The sequence below is a fragment of the Castanea sativa genome, chromosome 5, assembly GCF_040712315.1.
Source record: "Castanea sativa cultivar Marrone di Chiusa Pesio chromosome 5, ASM4071231v1".
Lineage (NCBI taxonomy): Eukaryota > Viridiplantae > Streptophyta > Magnoliopsida > Fagales > Fagaceae > Castanea > Castanea sativa.
Genome location: NC_134017.1, coordinates 47,316,942 through 47,334,840, shown reverse-complemented (window position 1 = coordinate 47,334,840; position 17,899 = coordinate 47,316,942). Strand labels below are relative to the sequence as shown.

Below are 17,899 nucleotides of genomic sequence, written 5' to 3'. Positions count from 1 at the left end.
TCCTCCAAAGATTTTATTTTTTATTTTTTATTTCTCATTACTTCAATTGAATAATTATAATAAATATGTGTGTGAAATTTATAATTGTTGCATTTTATCATGATCTCATTACAAATAAAGTTCTATAACAATTTTGTCATAATACATATACAACATTATCCGTGCATCGCATGGGTAACTTACTAGTTCTTTTTAATGGAAGAAACGAGTAGTCCTATTGCATCATAGCTCGCCCTTTGAGTACAGCCCCCAAATCCTCATCTATATATGCATGGTCCCTGTACGTTCTTAATGCACCCAGGTGATTTTGACAATTTGAAGGCCCTGACATGTAGATCTGAACTGTACTTTTGACCTGATCAAAGTGAACCCATTACAGATATGTCAAACTAGTTGAAGTATTGCATAAAAGGAGAACCTTTTGAAAATTTATGCACCAAAAACAGGTTAAATCATAGTGACTCATTTCACTTAGCTAGATCAAACAAAACCAGAATTCCTCTTTACACTTGATATCAAATTCAAGATATACAATACGCAAAGAAAAGGAAAGCTTTAAAATAAAATGAAATAAGCTAAGGTATTAGACAAAATTTAGCAGCAAGATTAATACATATTTTAGATAGAAGAGACACATATAAGAGCAAGACTTATCTAAGAGAAATGACCAATAGGATTAAGCCTATTGTTGTTGTTGTTGTTGTTGTTGTTCCTCACTTCCTTGCCAATTCCATACAATATCCTTGAGTGAGGGCTTCAAATCCTGTTTACAAAAATTTCTATACTCCAATGTGTCCCCTGCTGCTTTCATCACCTCCACAACACAAAAGGAAGGTGTAACTTCAAAAATTTCAGCATCTATTGCAAGTTGTCCTTTTCTCCCTTCTTTTCTGCCCTGTAATTTCACCTTTCCATCTTTCTTCATGAACTTAAATCTCTCCATCTCTGCTATTTCTTCAAATTTCGACTCAATCATTGAGGCGGGTTTTGTACTTGTGAATCTTGCCTGTGGTCTCTGACTCATGTCCTTCTCAAACAAGCCGGATAGATCAAATCCTTGTGAAAGAGAGATAATATCAAAGGCATTAAAACATGGTGGTCTCCTGTGGCTTGTTTCTGCACCAACTTTGTTGTTCAAATCATCATCAGAACCTGATGAAGCAAAGGCAGCTTGAACATCACTAACGGAGATGTTGTCACCATCTGGAGGGGGTAGGGGGGTTTCAAACTGTTTGAATCCCTTTTTGAACCAAATATTCTCCTTGATCTTGGCCACATTTATTCTTGTGCTTGGATTGGTGTCAAGAATTCTTGAAAGAAGCTTTCGAACCTCTGGTGGGAACCACTGGGGGCACTTAAATTCTCCTCTGCTAATCTTCTTATACATTTCCAAGAGATTCATATCTTGGAAAGGAAGATAACCTGCCAATAAAACAAAGAGAACCACACCACATGACCATATATCAGCCTTAGCTCCATCATAACCTTTCTTGTTAATTACTTCCGGAGCTACATAAGCTGGAGTACCACACGTTGTGTGAAGAAGGCCATCTTGTCTCCTGGAATCCCACAATGCACTCAAGCCAAAATCTGAAATTTTTAAGTTACCATTGTCATCAAGAAGGAGATTCTCTGGCTTAATGTCTCGGTGATACACCCCTCGGCTATGACAAAAATCCACGGCCCCAATCAATTGTTGAAAATATTTACGTGCCGCATCTTCCTTAAGCTTCCCTTTAGCAACCTTGTTGAAAAGCTCTCCACCTTTCACATACTCCATCGAGAAATAAATCTTGGTTTTGCTTGCCATGACTTCATAGAGCTGAATAACATTAGGATGTCTAACGAGGCGCATCACAGAGATCTCTCGTTTGATTTGATCTATCAATCCCACCTTTAAAACCTTCTCCTTGTCAATAATCTTAATGGCTACGCTCTGACCGGACTTCAGGTTTCGCGCCAAGTAAACCTTTGCAAATGTCCCCTTTCCAAGCATGCGGCTAAGCTCATACTTCTGCATCAATATTGCACACGTCCCTTTCTCCATTTTGCCTTGTCTCCTTCCACCTACCAAAAAATAGAAGGATATGAAATTCAAACACAACAACTACCAGGACTCCTTGCAATTTGCTCTACATGTTTCTTTTCAATTTTTTAACCGAGGTTCAAGGCCTGAAAAATCAGATTTTCTCCATGAAAATAGGAGGGAAACGACAAAGGGACAAAGGGAAATCAGACCTTGCATAAAGGCAGGGTCAAGAGACATCCCTCTATGAATGAAAGAGCTGCAACATGTACAAGTTTATTGTAGCAAAACAGGCTAATTGAGGAATTGCAACTAACTCAAAACCGATCACTATGTCAATGTACTAATATAGTAAAATACGTGTTAACGGACTTGCTCTCTATAGAAAAAGTAGTGGCTGTAATTTAAGGCCCTATTTATGGTACTAATTAATTATATTTGTGTATGCTGATTTTTTTGGACCTTGCTATATATATCAGGCGTAAGGCTCTAGATGTTTTGACTAGCTAGTTGTCGAATTTACCTGTTAAACAAGCTCGGAACTTCAAAGAAGTAGTCACACTCACACCCTGTACCTTCAGACAGATTTGGATGAGAAAGAAGTGGCGGAGAAACATTTAAGTCGAGGGAGCATGAAATTTTTTACTCTTTTTTGGTCATTGCTTAGATGGCATATTGTGTTAGTTTAAGCTAGACAGATCATACTTAGAATATACTTGACAAATTACCAATTGTTTCAAAAACCAAAGTTTTTAAGAAACGATGGATTTAATCATTTAACAATATTATACCATTCCCAAGGATTATTCAAGAAATTTTAACTACGGATTTTCCTTCAATAACACACAGCACTTACCAAGGGTGAAAATAAAAGGAAAGAATAAAATTTCAGCTATCCCGCCATCTTATAGTTGCATCACACAAAAAGCCATAATAAATTAAGAAAAATGATATGTTATGGACGTAGTACCTCTTATAAATTAATAATAATTACTTTGGTACACAATTTAGATTAATTTATAAAGAGAAATGATATGTCCACAACATTTTCACAACATTTTTACAACAAATCCTAAGTGGAAGGTTGTTACTGGTTGTTATTGTTGGAGTAAAAAAGTAATTTTCATGTTAGGTTCAAATTTGAACTAATAACAACTAACCACCTGTGATATATTGTGAAAATGTTGTAAAAATGTTGTGGATGTAGCATCTCTCATTTATAAATTGTGAAACGTTCATAATCTGCTTTAGCTCCTTCAATATGAAAAGAGAGGAGGAGGGAAGTGAGTATACGTTTGTGTTCGGATCTACATTTAAGGGTGTTTGCAAAATCAAAGAATTGGTGTAATTGGGTTATGAACCAGACCTACAATAAAATCAATTAATCTTACACTCCATGACATTAAAGTAAGGATATAGATAAATTATAATTGTTAGGCAGGCAGCACTACGAGCTTTAATGGAGAAAAAACATGCAATCCCCCCCCCCCCTAAAACATCTTTTTTAATTTCTCAATATAAATCTAGAATAGAGAAACTAGGTTTGATATGCATTTTCTTCTCCCAAAAAAAAAAGTTTGATATTGATGGAAAATAATATTTTTGCGATGTATACTAAACATACGCAGTGAAAAAATAATGGATATACTTCATTCATAAATGTTAACATGTACTATGTAAGTTTGAGAATTTAAGAACAAGAGAGTGTACCTTGGAGCGGTGAATTTCAAAACCGAAGATCAAAAGTGCTTAGGAACACTTTCAATCTTCACTTGAATTCCACTAATGCCCAAGATGTATGGCCTCTCAATCAGTTTTCAAAGGGAGAATGTCAAAGTGTAGAACACTTACATACACACCTTTTCACAATCGTGTTATTATTGTTCACATGCAAAAATTATGTATGTTCATCCCTTTGTATCTAACTGATTATCTAATTGGACTAGCCTTTTGGGCTTTTCTAATTGGGCTTAAGTGTGTGGCTTGGAGTGGGACCAAAAATGGACCAATAAGACACTAGCTCCAATGGACCTTGGGCTTTTCTGTCAACTCTTGACAAGTCCAAAGTTATCATTAATTATATTTAATACCACTATATAAATATAATTGTACTCTAGGCTTTATTTATAAATTATATCCTGAGACTCTATTGTAAATGCAATCCCTTCATAAAACATTCATAGTAATACAAAGTCATGAATGTAAACTGCTACTTTGTAGATTACTACATCTTAATTCCTTGAGTACTTGGTCTAATCCTCTAAGTTATTCATCATATATTCATGAAATCTAATTCCATAAATATATACTTTAGTAACTGTTTACTAAAGTAGTTAGGCCTAACTCTCTGAATAACCAAACCCATTAAATTTATCTCAAGGGAATATTTTGTATCTCCGTTAAAAGATTATGAATTCCATCTTGAACATATATGTTCCATCAATACTAAATATAGTTGCCCAACGTACAGAGACTTTGATTGTTATTTAAGATCTCAAACCTGATATATCAAAGCAACCTACAAGTCATGATCAAGTCCATTATTCTCTCAAGATTAAGAGTTCATGCAAATAGAAGTCATGAGTTTATTATTCATTTGACAGTCGTTAGGAGAATAATAAATCTCATAGAGGTTCAGTTTAATATGTCTTAACTCTTAAAAAATATCAACATACCAACTAGAAATCTTCATTTCCATGATCAAGACAAATTATCTTAGTTGATATGTTATAGTCTTCGCAGTTGAAATGCTCAATTTCATCACCGACTACGAACTAAAATTCTGAGTTTATAAAGAACTTGTGATTTATATTTTCTGTGAGTAAATCACATAAATCACATACTATACATCTCATGGACTATATGATAATGTTCCAATAATGTTACCATTATTTTAGATAATAATAAAACAATTTTATTAAACACAACATTAAGCCATACATAATCTCAAACATAATAACATACATAGTATCATACAGTAGGATTTAAGAGCACAAATCCTAACAGATATGCATTTAATTTGGGATGGTCACTGTTATTATTTATGTTTTTCCTTAAAATTAAAATAAATAAACCTCATTTGAGCATGCCAAAATCAATCCACCCCCTCCTCGCCCCCAAATAAATAAAGAAAAATAGAAAAGGTTATAACATAGTATTGGTACCCATCTTTCTTCTAATTGAAACTGACTTCGAGGTACATAATTGATCTTGGAGGCTGCTGCATATCTTGTAGAAATTGTTTCAGCCACAAACTGATGAAAGAGAAACTTGTTGGTAGAAGAAAAGTCATTGGCAAAACATTGGGCAATCCAAATTTGAGCTAGGAAATGCACTACACAAAATCTTCCATATGAATAATATTATTTTCATATATTTTTTCTGCAACAACATTGCTCTTTTATTAAAATTTTTCCCCTCGAGTTGCATTAACATTGCATTGCCAAGACATCCTTTCTAGGAATAATATATCCATCAAACTCTAATTGTTGATTAAGCCTATCGTTGATCACCATACGGGTGTTTGCTCTTTCAATTTCACTATGGTTTTTTACTATAAAGCAGGACTACAATGAGGACTGTTTGTCTCTTTCATTAACTTTTTAGTAAGAAGCTCTTGTAATTAACAAGTGCTAACATTCTGTAACTTTGAAAGTGGCAGAACATGTATTGTTTTTAGTCAAAAAATTAAATAGTTTAAGACATTTGTCTATAGTGGTAAAATTTGCAGATCACCATTTTATAAGAAATGATATTTATTGTCCTTCCATAATTTAATTCTTATCTTTTAGCTTGTCTTGTTATAAGATAACTTTTACTATAAGAATCGAGGTGGCTCCACGTTGAAGCCAAGGTGGTCACAGGACCACCCGAACCTGGAACAAAAATTATTATATATAAAATTTAAAAATCTTATGATTTTTCTCCCATAAAAAAAATTTGTAACCACCCTAAATTTTTTTAGTCCCAACATAATTAAATTTTGGAAAAATTTTGATAACAAACTTGTTTGTTATCTAACGCTACAATTCGCTTAATATTTTTTTATTAGATGTGAATTTTAACAAATTCACCATTGCAAATTTTTGATAAAAAATAAAAAATTAATAGCTATATCATCAATAAAATGTTTAAACTTTGAATTTTTGTAGTATAAAATTATACATAAAAAATAAGTTTATAAATTGAATAATAAATAACAACCGGTAGTCACGAAATTTGACACGTGTTTTAAAAACATAAAAATATACAATTTAACGATTAGATATTCAAGATATGTAGTAATATCAATTTGTTTAGTAAAAGTTACAACCTTAGGCTAGTAGTCAAATTTTGTCCTTAAACTTTGGTTCCTTGAAAGATATATTAGGCCCTTACAAACAAAAATAAAAACCCCAAGATAATTTTTATTGAACTAAAATTTTGAAAGAAATGTAGATTACATCATTGATAATGAAACTGTTTTGCAACGATTTCAAAATAAATAAACTCGTAAAAGGAAATTGTAAGACTTAATTTATTTATGTGTGTGTTTTATATTTTCAATATATGAAGTTCTATTTTTATTATATTTTGTATAATTTAAATTTCATAATGACTGGCTTTGAACGAAAAAATCCTGAAAGGATCACTGTTTTTAAGAGAGCAATGAATGATAGAACTTATGTGCTTTTCGCATGTAGCCAATTGGTACTAGTGTAATTTCATATAATAATAAAAATGGTAGTTGTGTAACAAATTGACTTATGTGACTCACAAGTCACGACATTACTTTCTAAAGAAAAAAATAAAATGGTATTCGTCTGGTTCTCGTTTCCATTTCATCAGACCATGATGTCCGCTCGGCTATGCAGACTGGCTCTTTTTTTTTTTTTTTTTTTCTACAGAAGAAAAATGAAAGAATAATTGAAGATTTTGAGTTTCTTTATATATTGATGGGTGACCCATAGTTATTTCTTTGATTTTCTATTATATTTGTTGATTTCGATTAAACTGCTTTATAGAATATGAAATCTTTAATTTCTAGGATTTTGAGTTGCTTTGCATATTGGTGGGTGGAGCACTGGCGTTACTTATTTCTTTGATTCTAATATTGGTTTGTATTCTTTTCGATTTTTAATATTTTTTGTCCAATTACTTCAATTAGGTCATTGTACAATTTCATTAGAGATGGTTGTTAGTTATTACCGGGGAAAATACTTGTATGATGAGTCGATGACTACGCTTATGAGCACTAGTATCTTTTTTGAAAACGACCTTATCTTTCATTCAATTAACTGCAAAGAATCATAATACAAGGCTTTTATGGATGGTGGGGGAGTATCCTCCATCCAAAATATATCCTCAATTGCATTTTTCGCGTTCCTAGCCAATGAGTGTGCCACAGAATTAGCACCCTGATTAACACAACTAAAAAAAAACCCATCTAAGTCGTTGAGCAAGCCATTGGATATCATGAACTATATGGCCAATCTGAGACTAATTGGCCCCTGGAGTCGAGATTGAATTCATAACAGTTGCATTATCCCCCTCGATGACCAAATCTGTAAAACCTGCATCAATAGCAAACTCCATCACTTTTCTACATGCTAAAATTTCAGCATTTTCACTGTCTCTAACAAGTGGGCCTTTTGTAGACATAGCTTCCATTATCTCTCCCTTCCCATTCCGAATTATTGCGCCCATCCCTGAGCAGTTCAAATTTGAGAAAATCGCAGCATCAAAGTTTAACTTGAAAACTAGATCTGGAGGGAATTGCCTGTCCCAATGAGCACTAGTATCAAATGTGCTAAACACTAAAATTTTAGCACTTAATAATTTTTTTTATACAAGATAGAAATTTTACTCTAACTTAATCTAAGTGTATATGTGTATGAAACTCCTTCCTAGAGACTTGAACCCCGACCCTTGCCCCCCATCTCACAAGCACTTATACTTATGGAGTAACCATCACATCAAGAGTATGCGGTTGTGAACTTAATACATTTAACACTGTTGACGCCTTGAGGTTGCTCGACCACCCATCAAGGCAATGCTCGCGCGCCTCTCTATCTCGGTGCGAGAATAATATGGAGGTATGTCATACCTTAGATGTGTGATTGGAATCTGACTCAATTTTAAGAATATTACCAAGGGTAAGTGAAGTCGCCACAAATCATTGGGTTTTTTCTAAGATGTGATTGGTCACTTGACTCTATTTGATTTTATTACCGATCCTAGGTTAAGAAAAATGTCATTTTTCCTAATCTAATGTGGATGGGTAAAAAATCTTGATTCTTGAGTTTAGAAGTCTGGTTATGCGTAAAGAAGGTGTTAGACACCTCACAATGTCTGTCTGAAAACAGTCCTTTGTTTTGGTAAAATAGTAATTTAAGTACATTGGCATTTGAAAACAAGCTATTGACATTAGCTTTTAGGGCTTTAAATGTGTTGGGTTTTGAGGTTTGGTTTTGGAATAGGTGTGGTCCCAATCGAAACTTTTCAAATGTGTTTGAAGTCGTTGCCAACTTTCCATGGCAAAAATCTGGCAGCATTTCGCCTAATTTTCATGGTAGAAATTCAGTTGCGCTTCGCCTCAGATGCGTCATAGCACGCCAAATGCTATTCTCACCAAGCTTTCGACATGAGAATACAATGATGGGGATGCCCCATTTTCACGGCAAAAATCCTGCAGAGTTTCGCGTTTGGTGCCCGATGGTGCACCGGCAAGGTTTCGCGTCTGTGTATATGACGTGTATTGACATGCTTGTATCGTAATGAGCTGAAGCCCTCCAAGGTGTTAAACATGTTGATACGTGTTGCATACATGAGGAAACCACTGTCACTTGGTGATATGGTTCAAGACAATCACACGGCGATGATCATGCACACAATATAGTATGAATAGGCACCTACGACAGTTGCCTTGAGTGCATACCCATACTACAAGGTCAAGAGCTCTCATGACTAGAGAAGAGCACTCATGTAGCCACAAGAGTCCATCATACAAAGTGCACAATCACCCATATACAAGCATATATAGATATACATACATCATGCACAATGCTATCATACATAGCAGGAAAGTAGGCCAAACATTGCCAACGTTCCAAGGGTATGGCCCAGCAAGGTACAAGAAATGTAAAACAAAAATTGTCATACCCAGTGAACGTGGCCCAAGCAAGGAGCAGGAAAATAAAATGAGGTACATGGAGGGGGACCCTAATACATGCTCTAGAAAAGAGGCTTAAAGAGAGGGAAAGAGAAAATTGCTTTCAAGGGGCTAGGTCCCCTAATTTACTGATCGTTTCCCTTTGTGGGCTTGCGTCTTCTTACTTGTATCCTTGCTGTTTTTGCTCGCACCTAGGAGGTCGCAGCCTTGCTCTCGCCTAGGAGGTCGCAGCTTTGCTCCAAGCATCCTCCTTCCATGCGTGTATATGCAAAGACAAAAGAAACAAGCCATCAGACAAGTAAAGAAACAAACAAAAGAGATAGGGAGAGCATGCAAAGAACATACTACCAAAGAAAGCCAAACGGGGGCAAACAAAGCATGCTAAACATATGAAAGAGCAAATAAATATGTTACCAAACAAAAGTGGGTGTCCTAGCAGGATAGATATAGGTTTGGATCTAGTGTCCATATATCCATTGGATTAGAGCAAGGACAACACACAGACTTGTGCATGAACATATAGGCAAGCATGTAAAGACGCAAAGAAGCAAAGAAAGCAAACAAGTGGTGCAAAGCTAGCAAGGCAAGCATATTAACATTGCATAGAGCAAATAAAAGTGTATATCAAGCACACTAACATCACGGAGGTGTATCTCACAAGTGGTTTCATCCAAACAAACCCTAGGAGGGACGGGTGCGACCACACAAACACAAGTCCACGAAGGGCACAAAGCATGTCAAAGCCTAGATCTAGAAAGGCTAGCATGGAGATAAAGCGTAGAAGCAAGCAAGCAAACATCGACATGCAAAGGAAATTATCCAAACCATTAAATATAGGCCTAGGCATGAAAATGTAGGCCTAGACCACAAGATCTAGATCTACACCGTACTGGAAGGGCCAAAAAGCAAGAAAGAGAGATATCAAGAGACAAAAGGGCTAAAGTAGCACATGGCATAGAAACCAACATAGATCTAACCACACAAGCATGGCACGAAGCACATAAACACTTAAATCTAAGCATATGAACATAGATCCAAGCACTAGCATGTAGATCTAAGCACAAACATGACAAGGAGCCTAAAAGCATGTGGATCTAAGCACAAACATGAAATTTGGACACATCCTAGCCCAAGAAGGCTAGGCCAACAACATCAAAGCGATAAATCATGGCGTAAGCAAGGAAACATGCTATAAAAACTATAAAGACATGCTAGGAAGCAAGAACATGCTATGAAAAGCAATAAAAGCATATTATTAAGCAAAAAAAAGCTAGGAAAAGCAACAAAGAGAAAGGGGTGTGGATTGTAGCTAAAAAACTACATCCACTCCCCTAAACCTCAAATCCAAGGTATGGAACCAAGGAGAGGAAGATTAGGTGCAAGTACACTACCTTGAAGATCGTAGAGAAAAGGTGAGAATCTAAGGTGTTCTAAGGTGTTTTGATGTGTTTGGATGTATATTTGAAGGCCTTTCCAAACTCAAATTGAGCTGATCTTGGTGTTCCTAGAAAATTCTGGATGTCTAGTTTTCAGAATACTAAATAAATTAAAAATCCAATGGTCAAATCAAAAGTTATATCCTTAAGAAGCACGTTGATGCTCTTTTTACAGTTTTCTAGATATCTCAACCATTTAAATTTTGATGTTGACCCATGAATAGTAATTGGAAATGGAATTTAATAATCTTCCTAGTGGCTCTTTCTCCAACCTGTTCTGATGGTCGAATCAAAATTAGGGTTTCTGGTGCCCTTAGGAGTCAACCTTAGGTCAAAATTAGTCAAAATCACTAAGTAGCTTGGTTTTGATGTAGAAACATGAAAAATTTTGTTTTGGGAGGACTTTGACCCAACTTTGACTCTTGGTCAACCCAGGGTTAACTAGGGACATTTTGATCAATTTGACTTGAAAGGACACTTCAAGTGCTCTAATGCCCAAACGGGCTACGCCACGTCACTCTAGATGTTTCTGTGACCCCAAGGAGAAAATATAATATTTTTGGAATTTCTGGGGTTCGGCATGCAAATCAAAGGCAGACAAAATACGGTGTCTACAAATACTAAAAAATCTCCCACATGAAATGTTTCAAATGCTAGCATTAATGAATAATACAATTCTATTAATAGAACTATATGACAAAAATTTTAAACTTTTTTCTTCTTCTTTTATTCTCCTTTCCTTAGGCCCTTTTGTAGTGGTACTTTGGGTTAAGTAATGTGTTTAAATTTGGTGAGAGAGTGCAAGTAAAGTGTGTGTGTGTGTGTGCGCGCGCGCGCACGTGTGCACATGTGTGTGTTTAGCAATTAGTTTGTTTCTAAAAAAAATTAAAAAAAATAATATTCTCCTTTACTCTCTCCTCCACATATATTTCTCTCTCTCTTTCCCCGGTATCTCAGCCTCTCTTCCTCTCTTACTCTCACTCTCATACTATCTCACTCTCACCATGCTACCGATCTCACCACCTAGCCACGTCATCTAAAACTCTCTCTCTCTCTGTAGGTTTTTTTTTTTTTTTTGCTATGGGTTTCGATGGTGGGTTTGGTGGTGGGTGGGTTTTAATGGGTAGGTTCGGTGGTGGGTTGGATTACTCCAGTTTGGGGTGGTGGGTTTCTATGGTGGGTGGCTGGCTTACAACTGATTGTGGGAGGATTTTTTTTTTTAATGAAAGGTATGAATTTTTTTTAATTTATTTTAATGGGTGATATGATAAAGTAAGAGATGTGATGTAAGATTTGTTGTAAAGTGATGTGTTAAAATAAATACAGTAACATTTTGGTGTGTGAAAATAGAATTTTTTTTAATACAGCTGATGTTAATGTTCAAATGACCACTTTTTGCATATGATAACAACGTTTCGGCAACAAATTACTACCCTTTTTTGTGTGCATATGATGATTACTTATTTAGCAAACAATGAGCATAGTGAATTGTTAATATACAATAACCACCAATTTTTAGCTTATGATGACCATTCGTTTGGCAAAGAATGACCACATATAAACTGTTACTATACAATGATCATTTTTTAACATATAATGGCCACGTTTTGGGAATGAATGACCTCTCTTTTTGCATATGATGACCACGAGGGATGGTGGCACTCCAATTCTTTTTAAAAAAAAAATAGAATATATATATATATATATATATATATATATATATATATATATATGAGTACTAATTGTAGTAATTTTGTTCTATAAAATTACATTTTGTCTCTCTTAACAATATCATTGATTCTTTTACGAGTAACCTATAGTTACAAACTTTTCTACAACATTTTTATTTTGAAATTTTTGAGGTAGAAATTTCTTATTAGAACACATATGGGCTCACCACTTACATCATTTTTATACTAATAATCACTCACCAAATTAGCAATTTGTAAAAAATTTGTAATTCTAGCATTTTCCTTCTTTTATTTACATCATTTTTATATTAATAACCACTTACCAAATCAGCAATTTATAAAAAAGTTTGTAACTCTAGCATTTCCCTCCTTTTAAAAGTCAAAAAATAATTTATAGATCTAAAATCTAAAACAAAACATACAAGCTCCAAAAGATTAGTCTAACATCAAAAAATTACCATTAAAAAAATTAAGCTAAATAAATCAATTTTACCCCGAACGAAAAACTCGATCTTTAATTAAAATTTAAACAAAATAAATTTTTCCATACCTAGCAGCAAAAAAAAAAAAACTCTCAACTTCTAAGCAACAGCAGAGTTGGAGGCTAGACCTGCCATACGTTGCCAACAGTAGAGTCGCCCCCAACATCCAAGTCCTAGCTCTATCTGTGATGACCACTAACCACTTATGAATTGTTAATATACAATGCACATTTTTTAGTATATGATAATCACGTTTTAGGAATGAATGACCATTCTTTTTTGCATATGATGATCACTAGTCACATAGATTGTATTTAAAACCAAAGTCATGTGTCATGTGTCATGTGTCATTTTCTCTTTGATTGATATTAGGACCAAAGCCATATATGCTTTTGTAGAAACCCATTTTACAACTCTCATTTAACCTCATTTACATTGCATTTGCATCCCATTTCATATCACCATCACATTAGATCATAGGGATGAACTATAACTTTGATCGTTTGATTTTCAAATGCATTGCATGATATAAATCTTAAAGTCATAACGATTAAAACAATAGTTCATGAGCCTTAATCGGACCACATGATTAAAAGATATCAAATAAAAAAGTTTTTATGGTAATGTGCACTCAGTTTAACCGTGCACCTTCATGTTTACTAGAAAATCTGAATTTCCTTAAGTTATATATCACATAGAGACTTTTCCATGACCCCTAGAATTCAATATAAATACCCCCCCTTCCTCTAGCATCAATCCAAAGAACCCCAAAATTTTAGGAAAACAAAAAAAGAAAGTTCCCTTGGTGTTTTGGTCTCTTGATTATAACTCACTAGAAGGGGTAGCTTGGTGCTCTTAGTATCAAGCTATCAACTTCTTATAAATGAATCCCACTCTAGAGAGACTTTCTTGCTTGGAGTGTTAGTGTATGCAGGTAAGGTTTCTAAATCTTTCTCTTTAATTATGCCATAGTTCTTAGAATTAAGCATGCTCTTTATTTTTAGTTCTTCATGTTTTTTTATTGTTAGCATGTTAAATCTAGATTGTTCTTAGCCTTTGCATGTTTTTAGGGTTTCATTTCAAATAAAATGCTCACATTCTCTTAGATTAGGTTCACACATATTGACCTTGCTTTGATTTTTGCATGTCTAGAATATAGGGTTTTACACTATGCTCTTGAATGCTTGTTTCAAACGACTCATCATCAGTTCCTATGGACGCCTTAGACTGAGGGGAGCTTAGTGGTGCTATTGGTGTCTCCTAAGTGGTGCTGGTGGTGTCTCCAAAGAGTTGCTGGCAATAAGACTTCTAATATGCCATAACGGCCAACAATGGTAAAACTATGCATACTTATATCAATTTTCTTTTCTAAAGGCTCAAAAAGACAATGCAAAGTAAGAAAGCTCTAATAACAATGATGGAAAACATTGTTCTCTTATATTAAAATCAAGGTTTTTAGCACTTACCTCTTTGTTTCAAATAATAGATCCTAATCAAATCTGTGTTTTGTTGAAATGAATGAACCAAATCATTTCCAAATTCTTTCATCCCCTACATGACTTTAATGAAATTTCAAAGGATATAATTAAGTTTGTTTATATGTATAAACATATAGCCTGAAAATGATATAATTTCTCTTCATTGTAAAGCACACGATGAATTCCACAAATCTGAGACGTTAACTGATTTAATACTCATTTACTTTTGATTATCCAAGTGTAATGTATTTATTGATTAGTTATATGTTATTGTTTTATTAGTATCTAACTAGAATAGATTTTATCTGAGAACTAAATTATGTATTTCTTTAAAGATAAATACCTATAAGATCATTTTACCATCACTAGTAACATGGCAGATGACAGGTTCACATCAGCCCCGGAGGGCTCTGCACAACCATCCTCCCAAGCACAAGCACGGGGACCTGATCGCCTTGATCGTCTCATTGCACGGGTTGAGTAGATGTATGGTATGCTAGAATCCCATGTGCAACACACCTCGGATTAGTTTACCTATGTCGAAGGCCAGATTACTGCATTATCGTCTCAGATTGAGGACATGATGATGGAGCAGCAACGGCAACATCAAGAGGGCTCTGAATCAGAATCTGAAGAGTTCTAGCCTCTTTGGCCATTCCGGTAAAAAAGGGGGAATAGTTTGAGGGGGAGCTGCTTAGTTTGAGGGGCATAGCATAGCATATCGTAGATATTGGTTTATTTTCGGTGGTTTAATAGTTTACTTTTGGTTTTAGTACTCTACTTTCTTTTACCTCATAGTTTTTATAACTTGGATATTTACATTGCTTTCTTTTAAAGCTTTAAAGTACTCTAGTTTATAACTTCAGTTTACTTTTAGTACTTTGTTTTATGTATCCTTGCTTTGTAGCATTTTTTTAAGTACTTTTAGATTAATGCATACATTATCTTTAGTACTACACACTTGTGCCCTTGTTGGATCTTGTATCCTTAATGCAAACACCTTTTGTGTTTTACATTGGTTGTGTGTTGGACATTTAATTGATTTTTGCATTGCTTTTAATTGCATTGTGTGTCCAGATGATCATTTACTAGTTAAATATTCATTGTAGTCGTTCTTTAATGATTGTTCTTGTATGATCTTGTTATGCTTCATAGTTTATATCTTGTTAATTACCTTGATCGCATTGTACTTGTTCCTATACGTACCTTGTATTCAACTTGTCATAAGCTTAGTGAAAGTTTTGTTTATGTGCGAGTGTTTCAGGATACGAGTGTATACATGCAAGTGCTTTATAGCTTTCAGATTAGGTGTGAGTGAGTTTTACCACTGTTCCCAAACTCACGTTTAAGTCTAAAGTCTGTTTTAGGGGTTTTTATTGGAATAATCATGGTTTGTATCTTAGACAAAACATACGCAGCAGAAAATAAACGAATCTACTTCATTCACAATTGATAACATGCACGATGTAAATTTTAGAATTCAAGAACAAGAGAGCATACCTTATTGTGGTGAATTTCAAGACAAAAATTGGAAGTACTTGTGAATACTTTTAATCTTCACTCCAATTCCACTTTACGCCCAAGAAGTGTGGTCTCTCAATCAGATATTAAGAGAGAATGATAAAGTGTCTCACACTCACATACACACTATTTTACAATAGTGTCTCTTACACACCCATATAAATTATGTATGTTTCTCCCTTAATATCTAACTGATTATCTAATTGGACTGGCCTTTTAAACCTTTCCAATTGGGCTTAAGTGTGTGGCTTGGAGTGGTACCAAAAGGAACCGATAAGGCACTAGTTTTAATGGGCATTTGGCTTTTCTATCAACTCTAGACAAATCCAAAATTACCATTAATTATATTTAATACCACTATATAAATATAGTTGCACTCTAGGCCTTATTTATAAATTATATCCCAAGACTTTATTTTACATGCAACATCTTTATAAAATATTCATAGTAATACAAAATCATGAATGTAGACTGTCACTTTGTAAATTGCTACATCTTAATTCTTTGAGTACCCAGTTTAATCCTTTATGTTATTCATCATATATTTATGAAATCCAATTTCATAAATATATACTTTAGTAACTCCTTACTAAAGTGGTTAGGCCTAACACTCTGAATAACCAAACCCATTAAACTTATCTCAAGGGAATATTTTATATCTTCTTTAAGGTACTATGAATTCCATCTTGAGAATATATGTTCCATCAACACTAAATTTGGCTGCCCAACATAATGAGATTTTGACCGTTACATTAGATCTCACTCCTGATATATCAAAGCAACCTACACCTCATGATCAAGTCCATTATCCTCTTAGGATTAAGAGTTCATGTAAATAGAAGTCGTGATTTTATTATTCATTTGACAGTCATTAGGAAAATAATAAACCTCACAACAGTCCAGTTCAATATGTTTTAACTCTTAAAACATATCACCATACCAACTATAAATCTCTATTTTCATTATCAAGACAAATCATCTTACTTGATATGTTATAGTCTTCGCAGATGAAATACCCAATTTCATCACCGACAACGAACTAAAATTCTGAGTTTACAAAGAACTTGTGATTTATATCTTCTGTGACTAAATCACATACTATGCATCTCATGGACTATATGATAATGTCCCAATATTCGTGTTACTATTATTTTAGATAAATAATAAAACAACTTTATTGATCATAACACAATGTCATACATAATGTCATACATAGCATCATACAATAGGATTTAAGGGCACACATCTTAACAATCTCCCACTTGCCCAAAAGACTATTGTGCACTAATCTAACTCCCATTTCCTCCAAATGTGACTCGAAAGTCTTTTGAGGCAAGACTTTGGTAAAGGCATCTGTTAGATTTTTTGCACTATCTATCTTTGCTACTACTACATCTCCACGAGTAACAATGTCTCAAATGATTTGGTACTTTTTCTCTATGTGCTTTCCTTTCTTGTGATTCATTGGATCCTTGAATTGTAACCACTCCATTATTGTCACTGAAAAATGTAATAGGAACTTGCTAAATTCTCACAACGCCAAGATTAGAAAGGAATTTCTTGAGCCAAACAACTTCCTTTGCTGCTTCACAAGCAGCAACATATTCAACTTCTATGGTGGAGTCGGCAATACAAGATTGCTTAACACTCCTCCAACTTATGGCTCCACCTCCTAAGGTGAATACACAACCTGAAGTGGACTTTTTGAAATCAAGATATGACTGAATATCTAAATCTGTATAACCAATGGGAATCAAATCCTCACTATGGTAAACAAGCATATAATTTCTCATTCTCCTTAGATACTTAAGAATATGTTTTACAGCTTGCCAATGTTTAAATTCTAGATTTGATTGATATCGGCTGACCATGCCCACAGAATAACAGATATCCGGTCTAGTACAAAGCATGGCATACATGAGACTTCCCACTATAGAAGCATAAGGAATTTGTCTCATTGTATTTTCTTCCTTAAGAGTCTTAGGCCTTTGGTCATCAGATAGAAGAACTCCATGTCGAAAAGGAAGTAATCCTTTCTTAGAGTTTTGCATGCTAAACCATTCTAGAACCTTATCTATATATCCAGCTTGTGACAAGTCTAACATCTTATTCTTT

At 34.4% G+C, this 17,899-nt stretch overlaps 1 protein-coding gene across 1 annotated transcript; it reads right to left on the bottom strand.

The window, feature by feature from the left end:
* Nucleotides 1-682: 682 nt before the first annotated feature.
* LOC142637062 (CBL-interacting serine/threonine-protein kinase 20) lies at nt 683-2,053 on the bottom strand. The gene has a single exon (XM_075811347.1). It carries the CDS (start codon nt 2,045-2,047, stop codon nt 683-685), a length of 1,365 nt encoding a protein of 454 aa, XP_075667462.1. The 5' UTR covers nt 2,048-2,053.
* Nucleotides 2,054-17,899: the final 15,846 nt, after the last annotated feature.

Excerpts from the sequence above, each read along its gene's own strand:
- LOC142637062 (XM_075811347.1), bottom strand. The coding sequence starts at position 2,047 with ATGGAGAAAGGGACGTGTGCAATATTGATGCAGAAGTATGAGCTTAGC.